Source organism: Mastigoproctus giganteus, chromosome 13, assembly GCF_048544385.1.
Source record: "Mastigoproctus giganteus isolate SK-2022 chromosome 13, ASM4854438v1, whole genome shotgun sequence".
Classification (NCBI taxonomy): domain Eukaryota; kingdom Metazoa; phylum Arthropoda; class Arachnida; order Uropygi; family Thelyphonidae; genus Mastigoproctus; species Mastigoproctus giganteus.
Window position 1 is genome coordinate 58,399,399 of NC_143587.1, and position 21,799 is coordinate 58,421,197.

Sequence of the window (21,799 nt, forward strand, 5' to 3'; positions counted from 1 at the left end):
GCATTCATTAATCTTGTTGCCCTTCTCTGTACTCGTTCCAACAGCTCTACATCCTTCTTAAAATTAGTCCTCCAGACCTGTATACAGTACTCAAGGTGCGGCCTGACCATTGCCTTATACAAAGGGATAATCACATCGTTATCCTGCTAGAAAAATTCCTGTATATCATTAACAAGACACTAAGAGCTACTCTTGCAGACCATCTGCACTGCTCAGAAAACTTCATATCTGCCTGCAAAATTACCCCTAGGTCCTTTTGATTCTCTACCACTGTCAGTGTAGTACCAGAGTTGATACGTTACTCTGGGGTTACTGCTTCCCATATGTAGTACTTTACATTTGTCAATGTTAAACTTCATTTGCCACCTCTCAGCCCATCTCCTCAACTTTTCTAGATCCTGTTGCAGCAGCGTACTGTCATTAGTGTCCTTAACAACCCTACCAACCTCCGTATCGTCTGCAAACTTCGACACTAAACCTGATATACCATCACCAATATCATTTATAAATACAGAAATCAACAATGGTCCCAACACAGAACCCTGAGGGACTATACTAATAACATTAGTCCACAAAGAGCAGTGTCCATTGATTACCACTCACTCTCTTCTCCCACTCCTCCATCCCTTTATTCATAGCAGCAATTTGCCCCCAATGCCACACTGCGCCAATTTGTGCAGCAGTCTTTTCCATGTGCAACAGTATCAAAAGCCTTTTTAAGTCCAAATATATGATATCAAAATTATTCTTTGCAGCCAGTTCCTTTGTGACTACATAATAGTATCCAATCAAACTGGTCAGACAAGACTTCCCCTTAACACACCCATGCAGCATTAACTATAACCAAAGTCTTGTCTAGATGATCCTGCAATGCTTCTTTAACCAGAGCCTACATTAATTTCATTGGAACAGAAGTTAAACTAACAGGCCTGCAATTACCTGTGTCTCCCCTCGATCCTCCATTGTGGACTGGGGTCACATTTGCAGATCTCCAGTCCATGGGTACCTCTCCTGAGTTCAAGGAAGCTTTCATAATTATGGCCAAGGGTTTGCTTACTTCCTTTAATATAACTGGATAGATTCCATCCACCCCACGTGTCTTTCTAATGTTTATTTTCAACAATTTCTCCTCCACTTTACTCTCAGTTATTACAAGATTATCTAGCTTGCTGCCAGAGTTGAATACACCTCTGGCATTCCCCTCCCTGAATAACTCCACATGTGTGAATGAGGATGCAAAATATTCATTCAGTTTGTTAGCTACCTGAGCAGGATCATCAACAGTTGAACCATCGATATAAAGTGGACCAATCTGATTCATCCCTCTCCTTCTAGAGTTTATATAAGTAAAGAACTCTTTGCTGTTTTTCTTTGCATCCTTTGCCAAAGATTTCTCGTAATCTGCCTTTGCCAGCTTAACTTCCTTTGTGACTTGGTTACAGATCAGTTTATATCTATCATAGGCTTCTGTGTCACCTGTTAATTTATATGTATCCCATGCATTTTTCTTTTCTGTCACATGTCCCATCAGTTCATCTGACATCCATTTAGGCCTAAATCTTGAACAATATTTCTTAGTTGGTATGAAAAGCCTAGTAGCTTCCAAGATTAATTCTTTGAATGCTTCCCATTTTTAATTTGCTGTTGATAACATCATCAGTTGGTCCCACCATATAGAATTTAAAAACTGTCTCAGACCACCGTAGTCGCATTTACGACAGCAAAGCAACACTTCCCTTTACCCCTGATGGTAGTCACCTCTTTGAGTAAATCCCACTTCGGCACACTGTGATCACTGCCACCTAGTGGTTTCTTTATCTGCAGATTCTTAATACATGAAGAATTACTACTGATAATCAGATCAAGAGTATTACTTTCTCTGGTTGCCTCCCAAACATGCTGCTGTAGAAAATCCAGTAAATCCACAAAAGCCTTGCTAGTATGAGTGACCAACCAACACATTCCAGTCAATCTCTGGGAAATTAAAATCCCCCATTATAAAACACACTGATTTACTGGCCCACTCTATTTCTCTGCACAACTGCTCATAATACTCATCAGATTCATTAGACCTATAACACACACCTACTCTCATTTCTCCTTTCCCAGTGTCACACCAAACAGACTCAACGTTGCATTGTCCACCAATGTCAATTGGATGCACTTCCTTAGATTTTATGTGTTTCTTAACTAACAGCATAACCCCTCCTCCCTTCCTGTCCTGTCTATCCTTCCTGTACACGCTGTACTCTCCAAATTCCAATTCTGCACTGCTTATGTCTGTGTGACACCACGTCTCTGATATCCCAACAATATCTACCCTTGATGACTTGACTAGCACTTCAAGCTCATCAATTTTATGAACTATACTCCTGGCATTGGTGTACATGCAAGTATACAAGCACCTGTTTCGTCTCTTAGTTACCCTAACACAGCCCATGTACTTACTAGTTCAACTATGACTCCCAGCAGTCCTGGATATCCCCATTGCCGACCGGGCTAGCCGGGTGGGTAAAGTGCCTGCTTGGCAAGCCAAAGGTTGCAGGTTCGATTCCCGCCTCGGGCTTGGATCAAAGTACTGCAAAACCTTGGGAGGTGCATTATGGCCACAGAAGCCTATGCGCCAACAACTACCAAAAAAAAAAAAAAAAAAATATCCCCACTGCCTTGCTTTCCAGGCTGCTGCTCAATTGTATTTCAATAGAAGTAGTGCAAGGATCACTTTTACCTCTGCCAGCGGCTACTGTTAATCTATTAGTCCATGTATCCCCCCAAGCTAGCAGTTTTCGAACTCGCCTAACTCTGTCTCAATAGCATCAGCAAATATTCTTTTACCCTTTCTATTTAAGTGTATCCCATCCCTGTAGAAGCAGTCTCTCCTGTTAACAAGCACAGACCAGGCTGAGAAAAATTCTATCCCTTGAGCCTTGCACAATCTCTCCAGGGCTGAATTGATCGACAAGGCTCTCATCACATACTCCCTCCTATCGTGTCTGGGCAGAATTGCAGACACTTTCAAAATCAACTCTTAACTCACGGCTTTTTTCAACATTGACCTGTACTTGTTAAGTAATTCCGCTGGTCTCCTACTCTTAATATCATTAGTGCCAACGTGTACAACAATATCACCCTTTGTGCCCTTAAAAGATGATATCTGCTCTACAATGTTATTAACCTTTGCTCCTGGCAGACATACCCTGGTCCTGTTCCACCTATTAACTGTTCCACATGTTATTTGGGTATTATACCAATAGCAACACACCTGAGGCATGGTTGAAGTTCCTGAAATACACAAACCAATGTATCTGGTGACAACCACAAAGCCAAAATTATTTAAATCTTTAATCTTATTATACTGGTGTGGGGGGGGGGGGAGAGATATATTGGAGATGTAAATAGATAAGAAAATACTTCATAAATTATAGAGTAAGCCCAATATACAATGGATCTGGAGGCGCAGATATTTGGGCAAGTGCTGATCCAAAATTTTACGCAACTGTGTAGATACACTTCAACATGGAATGACTTGTTTTCTCGCTTCTGAATATGTAATTTTGTTTTCTACTTTGTATTTCTGAAATTTTTTTCCTTGTTTCCAAAGTTCACATGTTTGGGAGTAGGCTTCAGACAGTGCAGAGATGTTGCAAAACAATCATATTGAGTATGTTCCTTTTAACTGCAGTTAGTACATAAAAGACAACATCAAAATAACAAAAAGAATCTGTAAAAAAAGTACCGTCTTCATGTGATCTTTAAGTCAATTAATAAGATGGAGACTTTGTTCAAAGATCTGACACTACATTATAATAGAACACATGTAATATACAAAAATAAGTGTAAATGTGGTAAAGTATACATAGGCGAGAGGAGAAGGAGATTTGAGATGCACCTAAATGAACACAACACATGCATGCATGCACACACCGAGGGCTAAAGGGAACACCAAAGATAAGAATTGGTAGAGCACGCACTGGAGTATGCTCAGGCATATAGTGATGGGAACTTTGAGGTAATAGGGAAGGGAGGAAGAAGAGGCTTTGAGAAAAATAAAAGAAGCTTTTAATATCAAGACATTTAGCCAGGTTGTTGCAACAACGAGCTGTAAAAATACTAGACACTGGATTAGTGATGCCTCCTAAGACATGACATCAGCAATTTGAGAAAGACAAATTTGCAATCCTTGTTTTCACTCGTTATGCATTTGAACCTGGTAAAAGGTTTGTAATGTGATGCTCATTTTTATAAAATTATATTGTGCTGTATAGTGTTAGAATAGTTTATTTCTTATAATAAACTCTTAGAATAACAGATCTGGCTACGGAAGCGGCCAAAATTTGAATTTGAAAAGAAGGAATTTCATTATGGCAATTATTTAAAATTCAGGGATAAAAGTTATTCTTGCCAAAGTGAACAACCATGCTGTTACCAGTCTCATTAAGCCTAAATGAATGAAAGGTCAGTAAGTTGTAGTTATCTGCTGATCGTGGTGAATTAGGTAACTAATTTAACCCTTAATAATTGGAATTCATGGTCAAACAGCATACCAAGTTTCTATGTTATTTTACCATGAATCTGTCAGATGACAGTCTTCCTTTAAATTCTGTATTGTGCCGAATTGATTCAAAGCAGATTACCAAATTTATTTGGTAATCTGCTTTGAAAGCTATTTACATGTAATTTGCAATTAACAAATTTTATTCAATATATTTTTATCATTTTTAGTCTATTGTTTTATCTGTTCTTAATTGCTTTTAACTACTTTAAACTTATATTTTTACTTATCTCAGTAATAAAGTTTAGTTGATTGTTGCAAGTAATTTTTACAGAAGCAGGATCAGTTTTTTGAACACCCTGGAAAACTATAACCAGTTTCTTGTCAGGGAATAATAAATAAATTAGTCACCTATCACAAAAATTACACTGTTGCTAAAAAGTGGCCCATCTTGAATGACACATTGCCAGAGGAGCATATGTAGAAATTAATATTATAGAGTAAACAACACAAGGAAACAAACATTCCAAAAACTATTGTACAATATAAAAATTTATAAATATACAAATGGCACATACACATACCACTGAGGAGATTATTAATTTAAATGAGAGAGAGAGAGAGAGATTGAAGACAAATGGAGAAGTTTGTTTGGTTTTTAGGAGCATTAGCAACTAAGGCCATATTGCTCCAGGGATATGCGGTGGTCATTCCCTGACCTTTCCGCATCCTCCATATTTGGTGGTCATGGGCTCGAACCCCGGTCTAATTAAAAAGCGTGTGCTATGCACTGCTGCTCCTGCCCACCTGGCTACGGAGGCGGCCAAAAATGGAGAAGTAACTACTTCATAATAAATTTTATATCAGACACCTGCACCAAACAAATTTTGCTTCCTTGCATCAATTTCTTTATTAATACTAATATTCTATAATTGAAATAAAAAATTAAATACTCAGTTAGCAGCCATGATCCTAGCAACTCGCCATCCAAATTTTTCAGCACTACAGGGTGACAATGCTCTACTGCCTTTTCAAAGGCACCTTCCTATATTAAAAAACAAGAAAGACAAAGAATAAGTTCCAAAAATTTAGAATTCTAAAATATTTATAAAACATTAAACTTTGATGAAACATTTTAACATAACTTTAAGTAATTATTTTTAATATGTACAGCTATAGAACAACAGAAAGGCATCACAGCACCGAAATGCAGCATTAATTTATTCAAAATCTGGGCTGTTGTCTGCATTACAACTACATTACAACATTGCCAAAGGACTAATGACTAATACAAGTTTCTATATTTTAAACAGAAATCCATAACAAATGTTCAAAGGGCCAAGTAAGTGAGTAATTACAAACCTGTAAGTTTTACTTTTGTGTCACAGAAAATAATCTCCCCATTCATCTCACCAGATGGAAACACCAAAAATGAAATAGTAGTAGTAGAAGAGGAATGTGATGCAAGAAAGCAAGCTTATGTAGCATCAGCAAAAAAAAAAAAAAAAACCATTTCACACATCCATTCCCTCAAAAATGTTTGTCCAGTTCCTCCTTAAATTTATTTAAGCTATCAACTTCCACAATGACAGATGGAAATTTGTTCTAGAAATCAACCACCCACTGTCTAAAGACAAATTTCCACACATCTATTCTACAACTCTTTCCTCAATTTGAATTTATGTCCCCTCAGGTTCGTAATCTGAGGCAAGAGAAAGAATCCCATCAGAATTGAGCCCTCTCAACCCATTCAAGGCCTTATATACCTCAATCAGATCATCTCGTAGGTGCCTAGTCTCCAGACTGCAATTTGCAGAACTTAAGTCTTTCGTGATAAGAACACCCCTTTGTTCCCTCACCAATCTTGTTGCCCTTCTCATAAGCAATACTTTGCATTTGTCAATGTTAAACTTTAGTTGCCACTTCTCAGCCCATCTGCCCAACTTTCCTAGATACTGTTGCAGAAGCACATAGCCATTACTGTCATTAACAATCCTGCCAATCTTTGCATCATCTGCATAGTTGGACATTAAGCATGATATACCTTCATTAATATCACTGATAAATATGAAACAACAGTGGGTCCAACACCAAATCCTGGGGGACTGCACTAATAACATTAGTGCACAAAGAGCAGCATCCATTGATAACCACTCTCTATCTTCTCCCACTCAACCACCCTTTTATCCATTGTAGCAACTTGCCCTTAATATCATACTGCTCCAATTTGTACAGTAGTCTTCCATGCACAAAAGTATCAAAAGCTTTCCTGAAATCCAAGTATTTGATATAAAATTTTTTTATATCCAGTTCCTTTGTAACCACATAATAATATCCAATCAAATTCGTCAGACAAGACTTTCCTTTAACAAGCCCATGCTGTGTCTGAATTATTACTGTAGTCTTGTCTAGATGATCCTGCAATGCTTCTTTAACCAGTGACGCCATTATTTTCCCTGGAACAGAAGTTAAACTAACAGGTCTATAATTATTTGTGTCACCCTTTGAACCCCCCTTTTTGAACTGAGGATAGAGTTGCACATCTCCACTACGTGGGGACTTCCCATGGGTCCAAGGAAGCTCTCATAATTATGGTTAAGGGTTTGCTTACTTCCTTTGCCACCTCCTTTAATATAACTGGATAGATCCCATCCACCCCAGGTGCCTTTCTTATGTTTAACTTCAACAATTTCTCCTCCACTTTGCTCTCAGTTATTACAAAATCATTAAGCTCCCTGTTAGAGTTTAATAAGCTTCTGTCATTCACTTCCTACAGAATTCCTCATGTGTGAATGTAAATGCAAAATAATCATTCAGTTTGTCAGCTATCTCAGCAAGTTCATCAACAATCGAATATTTGATATCAAGTAGACGAATCTGATTCATCCCCTTCCTTCTAGCGTTTACACATGTTAAGAACTCTTTGTTGTTTTTCTTTGCATCCTTTACCAAAGATTTCTCATAATCTGTCTTCGCTTGCGTAACCTCCTTTGTGACTTGATTAAAAAACTAGCTTATAACTACCCCATGCTTCTGTGTTGCCTAATAATTTATATGCATCCCATGCATTTTTCTTCTCTGCTACGAGTCACATTAGTTTATCTGACATCCATTTAGGCCTAAATCTTGAATAGTATTTCTTAATCGGTATGAAAAGTCTAGTAGCTTCCACAATTAATTCCTTGAATGCTTCCCATTTAGATTTTGTTGTTGGTAACATCATCAGTTGGTACCACTGAGGCCACTGTAGTCACCTTTACTAAAGCAAAACCCTTCATTTACCCCTACTAAACAATTTAAAAATGTTGCAGAATTCTGAAGTGATTAATCAGTTTAAATTTAATTCTGACTACAGATTAATTAGAGAAACCTTTAAACTATACAGTGGTAAAAATAGAAACAAATGGTTTAGACATAAAAGACCCAACATCCAAGACAAAAAAAAAAAAGAAAAAAAGAGAAATGTGGATAATCTGAGGAATACCTTGTTTTTATAAGAACTAGTTAGCGAAATAAAGACTCTACGACCAGCTTGAAACTGCGATAAATGAAGCATCCAAACCATTTGAAAAAAGAAAAAAACGGCAAACAATCAAAAATATCAGACTACACTAGAAATCTGATAAAGCAAGGAGTCTCTCTAAATAAACATAGATTCATGTCACCGAAACACAAAATAGAATTCGCTGAACTTAATAAACTCACAAAAAGGGAAATAAGCAAAGACCCAAGAGATGCAAATATTAAAAAAATCAAAACAGCCTTAGAAAATAACACTTCATTGAAGATCTCAAGAAATGGCATCAACAATGATAAATCCTGGATCCCATCCCTTAAAAATAAATCAGGCTAAATAACAACAAACAGATCTGAAATCCTCAGATCTAGCAACCTAAATGTAAACTTAAGTGAAGATATCCAATTACACAATCCTGCAGTGTGTAATATTCCAGAAATTACAAAAATGATAAGGCACCTGGAGGAGATCAGCTACCAGATGAACTCTTAAAATTTGATTAGAATTACTGAACTCCTAAAATTATATAATAGTATACTAGAACAGAGATAATACCAAAGCAATGGCTAACATCAGAAATAATTTTAATTCACAAAAAAAAGGAGAAGTTAGATATAAATAATTACAGACCAATAAGCCTGATCCCACATAATTACAAAATATTCATTAGAATCATCCAAAACAGAATCTCCAATCAACTTGACAAGAACCAACCATATGATCAAGCAGGGTTCAGGAAAAAATTCTCAAGCATCAACTATTTCCACACCATTAATCAGGTCATCAAAAGTATCAAGAATATAACCTAACACTTTACATAGCTTTCATAGACTTCCAAAAGGCATTTGACTCAATTGAACACCAACCTCTTATGATGACATTGCAAAAACAAGGAAAAGACTACAGGTGCATTAGGCTACTCCAAAATAGCAACAGCAACAATACAGCCATCAAACTAGAGTGAACAGGACCCAAATTCAAAATAGAAAGGATAGTAAAACAAGGTGACCCAATAGCACCAAATCTCTTCACTTCAGTACTAGAGATAGTATTCAGAAAACTAGACTGGAGTGAAACCAGCATAAACATCTAAGGGAGGCAACTAACCAACCTCCATTTCACAGATGACAGTTCTCTTCTCTGAAAACAGCTCACAATTGGAATAAATAATCAAAAATCTAAACCTCAAAAGCAAAGTTGGCCTACACATTAACTATGTTGTTGTAGTTCGGTTTAACGACACAAGGGCTACTACGGCCAAATTGTGTCTCCTAATCGTTAATTTACAAAAAAACGTATTGCTAGAGAGATTAAATTATATACTTCTGTACAAACCAATATGTTTTAGATATAATAAAAGTTCTTCAATATTTGCTTCATTTCCTAAGATGCGAGATAAATCAGGTGATATATTCAATGTAGACAGTGACTGAAAAGTGTTTGACCGGATGGTTGAATGCAAGGGACAATCAACCAGGAAATGAAGGACTGTAAGTTGCGTCTGACAGGATGAGCACTGTGGTGGGCTTTCTCCCAATAATAGGAAGAGATGAGTATGGTGAGTGTGTCCAATTCTCAGTCTTGCCAGTACTACTTCCTCTCGTCTGTTTCTTCGGAAGCCAGACAGCCACAGCTTTGGGTCTTCTTTTATTTGGTATAATTTATTGTTAGTGTCACTTTTCCAGGTCTGTGACCATTTATTGTAGCAGGCTTTGCGTCTGACAGACTTAAAATCAGAGAAAGAAACCTGAGGATGTTGTGAGAGAGTGGTTTCCGGATGTTTAGCGGCAAAGTCAGCACTTTCATTTCCCGGAATGCCTGAGTGGCCAGGGATCCAGCAAAATCTGATTGACTGATTGGACACACTGCAAAAGAATAGCTGGGAATGAATCTGTTTCAATGTAGGGTGAGAAATGGAGGAATTCTTCCTTATGGCAGAGACAGCACTAAGAGAATCTGTGTAAATTATGGCAGATGAGATGGAAAGCTCAATTATCTTACTAAGCGCTAACTTAATGGCATATAATTCGGCTGTGAAGACGCTGCAGGCAAGCGGTAGAGTGGCTGAAATTGTACATAAAGGGAAAACCGCCGCAGCACCTACCGTACTCTCAGTTTTTGAACCATCCGTATAAATTTTACAGGCATGGTTGTTCATAGCATGAGCTGAATGTATCAGACAGTTCATAGCATGAACTGTCTGATATTGCAGGAAGGTATATTTTTCCCCCACTGGAGGAAGTATGTATCTTGAGAGACAGACACATATGTCCACGGAGCAACAGGTGTAGTTGTGTCTTGGAAAATTTCATTTAAATTGATATTCCAAGTCTGAACAAGCTCTTTTATCCTGATTGAGGCGGGTCTATTTTCATTTGGTTTGCTCTCATAGAAGGCGTCCCAACAGGTATTATAGAGATACTCCCAACTTGGGTGCGATGGTAGACTCTGGATCTTAGCAGCGTAGCGAAGCAATAGTGTTTTTCTACGCAGATGTAATGGGGGATCATGAGATTCAATATATAGACTTTGGATAGGAGAAGTCCTGAAAGCTCCCAGCGCAGTCCTCAGAGCACTGTGGTGGATCATATTTAGCCGTTTTAAAGTAGTGCTCCTGGCAGAGTCATACACTGGACAACCATAATCTAGTCGTGAACGGATTAAACTCCTATAAAGATGCAACAAAATACACCGATCAGCTCCCCATGACATAGATGAGACCGAACGAAGTATATTTAAATGCTTTAAACAAGAAGTTCTCAAATAAGTGATGTGAGCTTGGAAATTTAGTTTGCGGTCTAGTAATAGTCCAAGAAATTTAACGGTATTAACAAGCGGGATTGGAGTATTGTTTATTTGTAGTTCAGGTTCCGGATGGAGAGCTCGCTTCTTGCAAAAGTGAGTGACAGTGCATTTCTTTTCTGACAATCTGTAACCGTTCCGTGAAGTCCAAGCCTCTATTTTGGTTATGGCTAGTTGTAGCTGCCGTTCGATGGTATTCATACTTTGAGATTGACAGGAAATGGTAAGATCATCTGTATACATATAAGTTTGAACAGTTTTTGGGATATCTCGTGTCATTGTGCTAACTCGGATTGAAAACAGTGTTGGACTGAGTATTGATCCCTGCGGAACTCCCTCTTCCTGTATGTGAGATGTAGAGAGGACGTTTTTGTATCGGACTTGAAAAGAGCGCAATTGCAGGAAATTTTGAATTGTTTCCGGCAAATGGCCCCGAAGCCCCAGATGGTAAAGGTCCCTAATAATACCATGACGCCATGTTGTATCAAATGCCTTTTCAAGATCTAAATTGACCATGACTAGATGTTGTTTCATGACAAAGGCATTGCGGATATGAGATTCGGCTTTGATAAGCACGTCCAGTGTTGATCTATTTTTCCGAAAGCCATATTGTTGTTCTGGAAGGAGATTCTCTGACTCCAGGATGTAGGTGAGCCTAGTATGAACCATCCTTTCGAAAATTTTTCCCATGCAGCTCGCAAGAGATATTGGCCTGTAATTTTCAACACAGGAAGGATCTTTTCCTGGTTTTGGTAAGGCGATAACGAATGAATGGCGCCATGAAGAAGGATAGGCATTTTCGGTGAAGATCCGATTATAAAAAATTAATAGAGTTCTCAAGTCTTCATCAAGTAAATGCTTTAGCATAATGTAATGAACTCCATCTGGACCTGCAGCGCTATTGGAAGATCTGTTTAATGATTCTTGAAGTTCTATTAATGTAAACGGTTGGTTGTACGGCAGTGAGCGGCGCGTGAAGAAGTTGATTTTATACCGTTCCGCACCTGCTTTGATGTTCTGGAAGGTGGACGCATAGGTGGCAGAAGCTGATATTTTTGCAAATGATTCTGCTAATGCATTTGCAACTTCTTCAGGAGTAGAAATGTCTTTCCCTCTCCAATGAAGTATCGGAGAGGGCAGCCGAGTAAATTTGCCATTTAATGCCTGTATTCTTTTCCAGATGACTCGTGTATCCGTGTCTTTGGTAATGGTTGAGGCAAAAGCAATCCAAGAATCCCGTTTCGCTTTCCGCCTAACTTGTCTAGCTTTCGCTTTGAGTTTTTTATAAGCAATTAGGTTACTAGTGGTGGGATACTTACGGAAATTATTCCAAGCACGGTTTTTTTCCTGTTTGGCAATTAAACAATCTGTATTCCACCAGTTATTTCTGTGTTTGTGATAAGGCGTGGATTTTGGAATGGAACCATTAGCTGCAGTGAGAATCTGATTGATTATATAAGTATTTACTTCATCAATATGTTGTCTTTGAACATAACGTCTGTCTAAGAGTATTTGGGCAGAATAGCCTCCCCAGTTTGCCTTTTTAAACTGCCAGTTGGATCGTTGAACAGGATTCGGAGTTACTCTTGTTTGTAGTGAGCAAATAATTGGAAAGTGATCACTGTTAAAGGGATCGGTTAAAACTGACCATGTCATGATTGGAAAGATAGATGGTGAACAAATTGACAAGTCTATTGCAGAAACAGATCCTGTTGCTAGGTGTATGTAAGTAGGAGATCCAGAATTTAATAAATTAAGATCATTATTGTTCATGAATTCCTCCATCAATTTGCCTCTTCTATCCATTGTAGCACACCCCCACAATGGATGATGTCCATTAAAGTCACCAAAGAGACAAATTGGAGTTGGGAGTTGTGAAATCAGGCTGTCAAGTTCTGAATGCGGAAGTGGTAGAGATGGTGACATATAGATGGAAACAAGGGTAACTGAAATACCAACTGCAATACGAGCTGCGACAACTTCTAGAGTGGTTCTCAATTGGATCGGCCTGGATGGAATGTCAGAGTTAACAAGAATAGCTACTCCTCCACGAGCAGGAGAGTTTGAACTCCTATCTCGTCTGTATATCACATAATTTGAAAATTTTGGTGAAATTTGGGGTGACAAGAAAGTTTCCTGTAGGCATACACCTATGGGATTGAATTGAGCTAGTAAATCCCTTAAGTCATCAGAATGACTACTTAGTCCTCTGCAGTTCCATTGTATGATGTTATACATTATTTAGATTTAGCTGAGGATGATTCATCTGACTGTTTTTTGTTCGTGGGACATTTCTTCCGGTCTTTTTTTGGGAATGTGGGGCGTCCAATATCCATGGTGTCATCTGTATGGAGTTCTAGAATGGGCTCCTCGTTACTTAGCAGCTCATCTACATCCATATTATTGGTAGGCGATTCCATTTTTTTTGAGACTGAGTGAGATTTTAATTGTTCTTTTTCAACTGAGACTAATGGGGTATGAGTGGGAATACTGATTGGAGTATTTGTGGCTTCGCTAGTTTTTTTCGGAGGATTATCTTTTTTAGAGGTTGAAAGTGTAAATTTAAGCCAATTCGCTAGAGAGGTGTTAGGCGGAACTGATACATCCGTTTGAGCTGCAGTAGAAACAAAGTTTCTAATGCAAGCTGCATAAGAACGACCACTAGGCATGGTCGACATAACTTGTCTACGTGCCTCAGGAAACGTGACTTTATTTTCAATTTTGTATTTTTGAATTTTCTTTCCTGTTATCCATAGCTCACAAGTTTTGGAAAAGGCTGGATGGCTTCCTTTGCAGTTTGGACAAACAGGAGTTTTGACTGAACAATCCGCTTGGGTGTGATCTTTAGAGCCACAGATGGGACATATGGCTTCTCCTCGACAAGCCTGCTGGGAATGGCCGTATTTCTGACATTTAAAGCAACGAACAGGATTCGGGATGTATGGTCGAATCCGGCAGTTTAAATAACCAGCTTTAATAGAGGATGGTAAGTCTGGAGTGCTAAATGTCAGAATGATGGATCTTGTTGGAGTAAGATTTCCATCTTTTTTCGTCATGATCCGTTTTACATTTACAACTTTCTGACTGCTGAGTTCTTGGAGTAGTTCTTCTTCGGAGACTGTAATTAGGTCCCAATCGCTGATGACACCTTTTGATGAATTTAGTGTTTTGTGGGGAGTAATTTCTACTGTCAACCCACCAAATGTTGTTGTTTTTAACAGCCGCTCAGAATGTTTTGAGGTGGCTGTTTCTATCAGAAGGTCTCCGGATTGCAGTCTTTTAACCATTTTTGGTGATCCAGCAATTGACTCCAAGATTTTCTGAATTAAGAATGGTGACAACTTACCCACAGGTTGGGCAGATAGGGAATGAATCACCAGGAAGTTTGGGCAATCGTCATGACATTCTGCTTCTCTTCGCAGTCTTTTAGGTTGACTTGAGTCATGGTCAGGTTTAGAATCTTCCGCTCTTGAGCTCAAAGGCTCTAAGTTTGGATAATGATTTTTATCCATGATCGCTCCTTTTTGCCCTGGGGGTTTGCCTTTACCACCCAGGTTACCGGCCCCGCCACGGGGAGGCAGGAGCAGTGCCGCTTGGTAACCAAGCGTAGAGTTAGTAAGTTAGTACAGCTAGCTAAATTAAAGAAAAAGGTACTTGCCTTCTTCTGGGCTCTCTTCTTAGTGTTTTTAAGTAAGTAGAGCTACTTAACAGAAAATATTAATTCTAAGAGAAAAACAAGGAAAACTGTCACTTGGAGGAAAAACGCTTTATAAACTCGCAAGAATCGCTTGGCCACGGAAACGCTTGGCACCCGGGGCCACATTAACTATGACAAAACAAAAATAATGACCAACCATGTAGCTGCACCCGTTGACATCGGATTCAAAACACAAACTATGAAGAGCAGTGATGAGAGCCTTGTCGATCAATTCAGCCCTGGAAAGATTGTGCAAAGCTCAAGGGGTAGAATTTTTTCAGCCTGGTCTGCACTTGTTAACAGCAGAGATTGCTTCTACAGGGACGGGATACACTTAAATAGAAAGGGTGCAAGAGTATTTGCTGATGCTATCGAGGCAGCGTTAGGTGGGTCGGAAAACTGCTAGCATGGGGGATACAAGGACTAATAGATTAACAGTAGCCACTGGCAGAGGTGAAAGTGATTCTTGCACTGCTTCTTGGAATGAGCAGCAGCCTGGAAAACAAGATGCAGGGTATTTCGGAGCCTGCTGGGAGTCATTGCGGTACATGTAAACACACAGGTTGTGTTAGGGTAGCTAAGAATAGGAACAGGTGCATGTATACTTGCATGTACACCAATGCTAGGAGTTTGGTAAATAAATTTGAGGTATTGCTCAGAACATCAAAAGCAGATATTGTTGGGATATCAGAGATGTGGTGTCACACAGATATACGGAATGCAGAACTGGAATTTGGGGAGTACAAAGCGTACAGGAAAGATAGACAAGATAGGAAGGGAGGAGGGGTTATACTATTAGTTAAGAAACATAAAATCCAAGGATGTGAAGCAAGTCGACATCGCTGGACAGTGCAATGTTGAGTCAGTTTGGTGTGACATAAGCATTGGGAGATCAAAATTGAGAGTAGGAGTGTGTTATAGGCCTAATGACTCTGATGAGTATAATAAGGAACTGTACATGGAAATAGAGTGAGCCAATAAATCAGAGTCTTTTAATGGGGGATTATAATGACTCTGATGAGTATAATAAGAAACTGTACAGGGAAATAAAGTGGGCCAGTAAATCAGAGAGTCTTACAATGGGGGATTTTAATTTCCCGGATATTGACTGGAATTTATGGGTTGGTCACTCACACACTAGCAAGGCTATTGGAGATTTATTGGATGATTGTTTTCTACATCAGCATGTTCGGGAGGCAACTAGAGGGAGTAATACTCTTGATCTGATTATCAGTAGTGATTCTTCATGAATCAGTAGTGAATTCTTCTTAAGAATCTGCAGATAAAGGAACCACTAGGTGGCAGATCACAGTGTGCTGAAGTGGGATTTACTCAAAGAGTTAACTACCATCAGGGGTAAAGGGAAGGGTTTTTGCTTTCGTAAATGTGACTACAGTGGTCTGAGACAGCATTTAAATTCCATACAGTGGGACCAACTGATGATGTTACCAACAGCAAATTCAAAATGGGAAGCATTCAAAGAATTTATCTTGGAAGCTACTAGGCTTTACATACCAACTAAGAAATATTGTTCAAGGTTTGAACATGCTGCTGTAGAAAACAATCATCCAATAAATCCACAAAAGCATTGCTAGTGTGTTAGTGACCAATCCACAAATTCCAGTCAATGTCTGGGAAATTAAAATCCTCCATTATAAGACTCTCTGATTTACCAGCTCACTCTATTTCCCTGTACAGTTGTTTATTATTAAATATATCTGTGTGATACCACGTCTCTGGCCGACCAGGCTAGCCAGGTGGGTAAAGTGGCTGCCTGGCAACCCAAAGGTCGCAGGTTCGAATCCCGCCTCGGACTTGGATCAGAGTAAAAATGCAAAAACTTTGGGAGGTGCACTATGGCCACAGAAGCCAATGCACCAACAACTTAAAAAAAAAAAAAAACCACGTCTCTGATATCCCAACAATATCTGCCTTTGATGTTTGACCAACACCTCAAATTCATCAATTTTATTTATTAAACTCCTAGCATTGGTGCACACGTAAGTATACATGCACCGCAATGATTCCCAGCAGTCTCTGAAATCCCCTCCCTCTTGTTTTCCAGGCTGCTGCTCATTCCAATAGAAGTAGTTCAACAATCACTTTCATCTCTGCCAGTGGCTACTGTTAATCTATTAGTCCGTATATACCCCAAGCTAGCAGTTTTTCGACCCACCAAACATTGCTTCGATAGCATCAGCAAATATTCTTGCACCCTTTCTATTTAAGTGTATCCCACCCCTGTAGAAGCAGTCTCTCCTGTTAACAAGCACAGACCAGGCTGGAAAAAATTCTATCCCTGGAGCCTTGCACAATCTGCAGGCACAATCTCTCCAGGGCCGTACTGATTGACAAGACTCTCATCATATACTCCCTCCTATCGTGTATGGGCAGAATTGCAGACACTTAAATTCAATCCTAATTCATTGCTTTTTTTCAACAGTGACCTGTACTTGTTAAATAATTCCGCCGGTCTCCTACTCTTAATATCATTAGTGCCAACATGTACAACAATATCATCTTTTGATGATATTGTTGTACAATATCATCAAAAGATGATATCTGATCTACAAGATCATCAACCTTTGTTCCCTTGCAGACATACTATTGGAGTACGAAAGAATGGATGAAAGGAGACTTTCCTATGAGCCTAAAAAGAAAGTTAAAACAACTTAATCATACTACCCACTCTAACATCCGCAGCCCAAACATGGCCATTGACAGCAAAACAAGTAAATATATGTAGAATTTGCAAATGAGCAATGGAAAGAAGTATGATGGGTATAACCAAACAAGCAAAATAAAATCTACTTCTATCAGACAAAAAACTAAAATCAATGATGCAATCAAGGCATCCAAGTCATTAAAATGGAATTCATAACATCTTGCCAGGAAACAAGAGGACCTGTGGAATAAGCTCACAACTGTTTGGCTACCAAGCGAAGGAAATAGAAATAGAGGAAGACATAAAACTAAGTGGAGAGATGAGTTAACATCCCTTATGGGCTCCACATGGACAAGACTGGCATTGAACTGAGAAGAATGGAGAAAATCGGGAGAGGCCTTTGCCCAGCAGTGGGAGTCTACAGGCTAGCACAATACAATTTTATTTTTTTTATATAGCACAGTTAATTTTTTTTTCTGTAATAATACTGGGTGTGTGATGTAAGAACTTGTTTACACAGCACTAGATTGTAGTTCATTTTTCAGTGTTCAGCAATCGACTATTATTATAGTTCAATTAATTTTTGTAAATTTAATTTCAATACCTTTTGGTGATATTTTAAAGTTATCTTGGTGACATTTGGATCCAGTTACTTTGTGCCATATTTTGTTAACTGTTGTCTAACTCTATTTGGATGCTTTTAATCAATCTGGTTTATATTTCTCTTTCTCAATTTTTCTCAGAAGATGTAGTGTTACATGCACCCAACCAACCATGTTATGTAACTTTAGTTGTGGTATATTTGTAGTTCAATAGGTATTATATACTGTCTCTGTTACATTCTGAAAGTGCTGTATTCTCATGTGCTACTCTACTGACCACATTACTGAACTTCAATTGTGGTGTATTCAATAGTACTCAATGGTATCTATTGGGCACTAATTGATAAAGACTGTACTGGGAAATGAGCACAGTTCCCTTAAAACCAGTTTAGAAGTTAAAGATGACATTGTCAAAACTTTAAAATCATCCCTTAAGGAAGTACATGTGAAATCTCTAAAGCTTATAAAATAACAAGGGTATCTTTGTGGAAACAGCTTCCTAAAATGATTTACACATAATTACCTCTAGTTCCATTTTAACTGACAAGGGTCTCCAAGACAACTTAAACCCATATTTGCATACGACAACAAAGATGTCTAAATGAGATATCAGTGAAGACCTCTATTACAAGAACTTTAATGATCTTGGTTTTACTTTTGAACAGTTTTCTGTTCAAGTTACTTTTAGGTTTTCAACCTCATCTAGATCTAGTCAATTCCTTAACTGGGTTTTGGGCCTTTCACCTGCTCGTTATCGGCACACTATCAGCCAGCAGCGACTCTACATAGGATGAACAGTGTACAAGTGCAAGCCCTTTGCTGTTGTAATATGGTGCTACTCTTGTCTGGAGTATGGACATATGACTCAGTCATGCTCCGTAAATTCTCCTTCATGCAGTCATTGCACTCATTCGGGTCATATATATTCTGAGTGTCGAAATAAGGAATAACTTCCATCCTGCTGTAACTGCAAGAGAAAGAAAAATTTCAAACATTCAGTCAGGGATGTTAATTGCCCTGAGTATCCTTGAGCCTTAGAAAATATTTACTAGAACACAATATCTAACAAGTCATCAAACTTGTCTCATACAGCTTCACTAACCCCCACAGTGATCTTGTTAAAGTCATTCAAATAAATGTGCATAAAGTCCATATTTTGATATAGTGGATTAACTATATCAAAATACTCCTAGGATGTTTCAGTTGATATTACATGGTTTTAGAAACCTTATACTTTCCATGGTAAAGTCTCTGGCTATCCCATTTCTGCCAGAATAATTACTGCAGATCATTCTATGCCTCTTTCTGCTATTATTGTTTTCAATCAGCTCTTTGATGTCTCCATTATTTCTAGACTGCACTCAGTTTGTCATGTGAGCTTTTATAACTGGCTCCTTTGGATCAGGTATATTATTTCTCAGTCTACCGTCATCCATCCTGTGATCTAGAAACCATAAACTCTTCTGAAGTTGTTATTAGAGAGGACTTCAATGCGAAATCTCCTACCTGGTTTAGTGCTACTTATGATCATGGGACTACTTTTGAACAATTTCATTCTTCAACATCAAATAAATGTTCTTAATCTTCCCAATATACCACCTATGTTCCAAACCCTACAAGGGTCATCTAATACAGATGTTTCCCTTTCTTTCAATCCTTTATAACTGTTTGTTAATTCCTGGGCTGTAATTGATGATAAAACTACATCTGATCATCGTATCATTGAAATTTGAAATTTTATTTGGCATCCCAAAGATATTACATCTCTGCATAATATAATCCTGACAATATTATTCCTTAAAAAAACAGGGAAAAAAAGTTACACAGTAAACCCATGCTCTAATGAAATTTGAAAATAATGGACATCTACCAAATCAGGCTTTTCATCTGTACAGAAAACAGTAATGTAACTGTCTCAATCTAAATATTTATCACATGTTAAAATATTTTCACAATAAAAGCAGTAACAGAAGCCAGGATCTTCCTCACCATCACTTTCCATTAGCCTGCCAAGCATGTCAAATATCAGTAGAGCATTATATGTACCTCCAGTGAAAGTACTCAGATGCTCTTCTGAATGAAGAAAGTATGATGTCTTATAGCATCAGGAGTTTCCACTGATGCTATAAGACATCACAATTTAAAGCTCTTCTTCACACTAAGTGCAGTAAAATACAGTATTACAATGTTAATGGTTTTTCTTTTATTCTTATTATTTTATTTTTTTCAGAGTACAGCTTTTTTTCATATTCTAGCAATTTTGGTGATCACGTTCATTTTGAGTTGACAAATAATCGAATTTAGGCCTTACCCACATAACCGTGCCTCAAGTAGACTTCTACTGTATTTAAAATTAATAAACATTCATTTAAAAAATATGTATTAACAGTATAAAAAAAAAAAAAAACAGTAAATCTTTACCCTAACTGCAAAGAACTCTTTTAATTCTTCTCCATCCATGGGCCTCAAGGTTGAAGAACGCCTATTATTGGTACTTCCACCTCCACTATCTGACTTTGCAACATTGGCATTTGCAGTATCTACCAGAGCAAATATTTTAAATTGTTAATGAAAAATTAATGGAATACACAGAAAAGGACTTGTTAATATAATTAGATACAGGAAAGGAAACATGTTATATGGAATATGCCAGCTTAAAGATAGGCAAGAGTTAAAACTGGAATACATGATGCAGTAATATGCTTTGGCCAATAAAATGTTCACTGAACCCAAAGGCTTTTGCTGTCAATCTACCTATCAAATTAGCTTTCATGTAATTTTACCAATTACAGTTTTGTTTTCACTTTCCATGATATATAATCAAAATTTAAAAACATACATGTTAGCAGATAAATAAATTATAAGCTCATGCCACTTATTTATTCAAAACGTCTAAAAAAAAAAATCAATTTCTTTAATTGCTAAATGTGAGGGACCCACCCTTGGCCACTGGTTGATGCTGGAACTCATATGACAAATTAGCTATAAAGCCACAGCTACAAGGCAGACTTTCAGATGCAAAATGTCTGGTGACCTTGTAAAAATGATACATGGAAATTTTTTTCCAGCACCATGGGGTATACTCCACATTAGTTAAACATGTAAAGCAATTTTAAATTCTTTAATTTTTGTTCTTAAATGCTTGGGTATTCCCTTCAGCTATTTGAAAATTCTGCTGCTGTGACAACTTGTTCATACTGCCCAGTAGCAAATCATTGCCAACTCTCAGACCGAAAACAGCTCTGGTGGGAATTAGAAGCTGAATAATTCAAAGAAATAGAATAATCACATAAGAAAATAAAGGTTAAAGCCTTATAGTTAAGTATTCCCCCCCCCCTTTTTTTTTATGTGAACCCCAAACACGAGAGGTATTAGAACCTATAGTACTTAGTACCGTGCTTGGGTTGGAGGTTGAGAAGACGAAAGAAGATATTTGTTGACATTGGACTTGAACTTCTGTAGACTGCAATTTTCAGGAAATACGTATGAAGGAAGGTTGTTCCAGAAAACGGCAGTTGAATGAATAAATGAGGAAGGTGAAAAGTTGGTTCTGTAGGTTTGAAGTTGGACAGTAAATGGATGTTGGCTGGTGGCGGCAGGTGTTCGGACTGTTTTGAAAGAGAGAGCGGGAATTATAGAAGCCAATTCAGAAGAACAGTGCCCATGGAAGTATCTGTAGAAGAGGCATGCAGCAGAAACAGTACGTCTATGAGAAAGTGAGCGGAGAGACTCTGTTAGAGATGAATAATTAATTAACCTAACTGCCCTCTTCTGAATGGAATCAAGAAGCCTGAGAGAGGTTTTGGGGGCACCACCCCAGATGTGGGAACAATATTCCATGGCAGGGCGGATTTGCGATTTATACAGAGTGAGCAGCTGTTTGGAAGAAAAGTAATGCCGAGAGCGAAAGAGAAAACAAAGTTTTTTAGATGCACAGGAAGCAATATTTGTAATGTGCTTGTGCCAAGAGAGATTAGAAGTCAGGGTAATCCCCAAAAGAGATATTTCATTTTGCCTAGAAATC

General features: G+C 38.1%; 1 protein-coding gene across 2 annotated transcripts in view; it reads right to left on the reverse strand.

The window, feature by feature from the left end:
* Nucleotides 1-21,799, reverse strand: part of LOC150076084 (tumor protein p63-regulated gene 1-like protein) — a 134,188-nt gene that overhangs the window by 90,544 nt on the left and 21,845 nt on the right. For both annotated transcript variants that reach the window (XM_090387495.1, XM_090387494.1), the window contains exons 2-3: nt 20,197-20,315; nt 5,446-5,537 (exon numbers count right to left, since the gene is read on the reverse strand). In XM_090387495.1, coding sequence (XP_090243621.1) covers nt 5,446-5,537; nt 20,197-20,315 — 211 coding nt within the window. The remainder of the gene's footprint in view (nt 1-5,445; nt 5,538-20,196; nt 20,316-21,799) is intronic.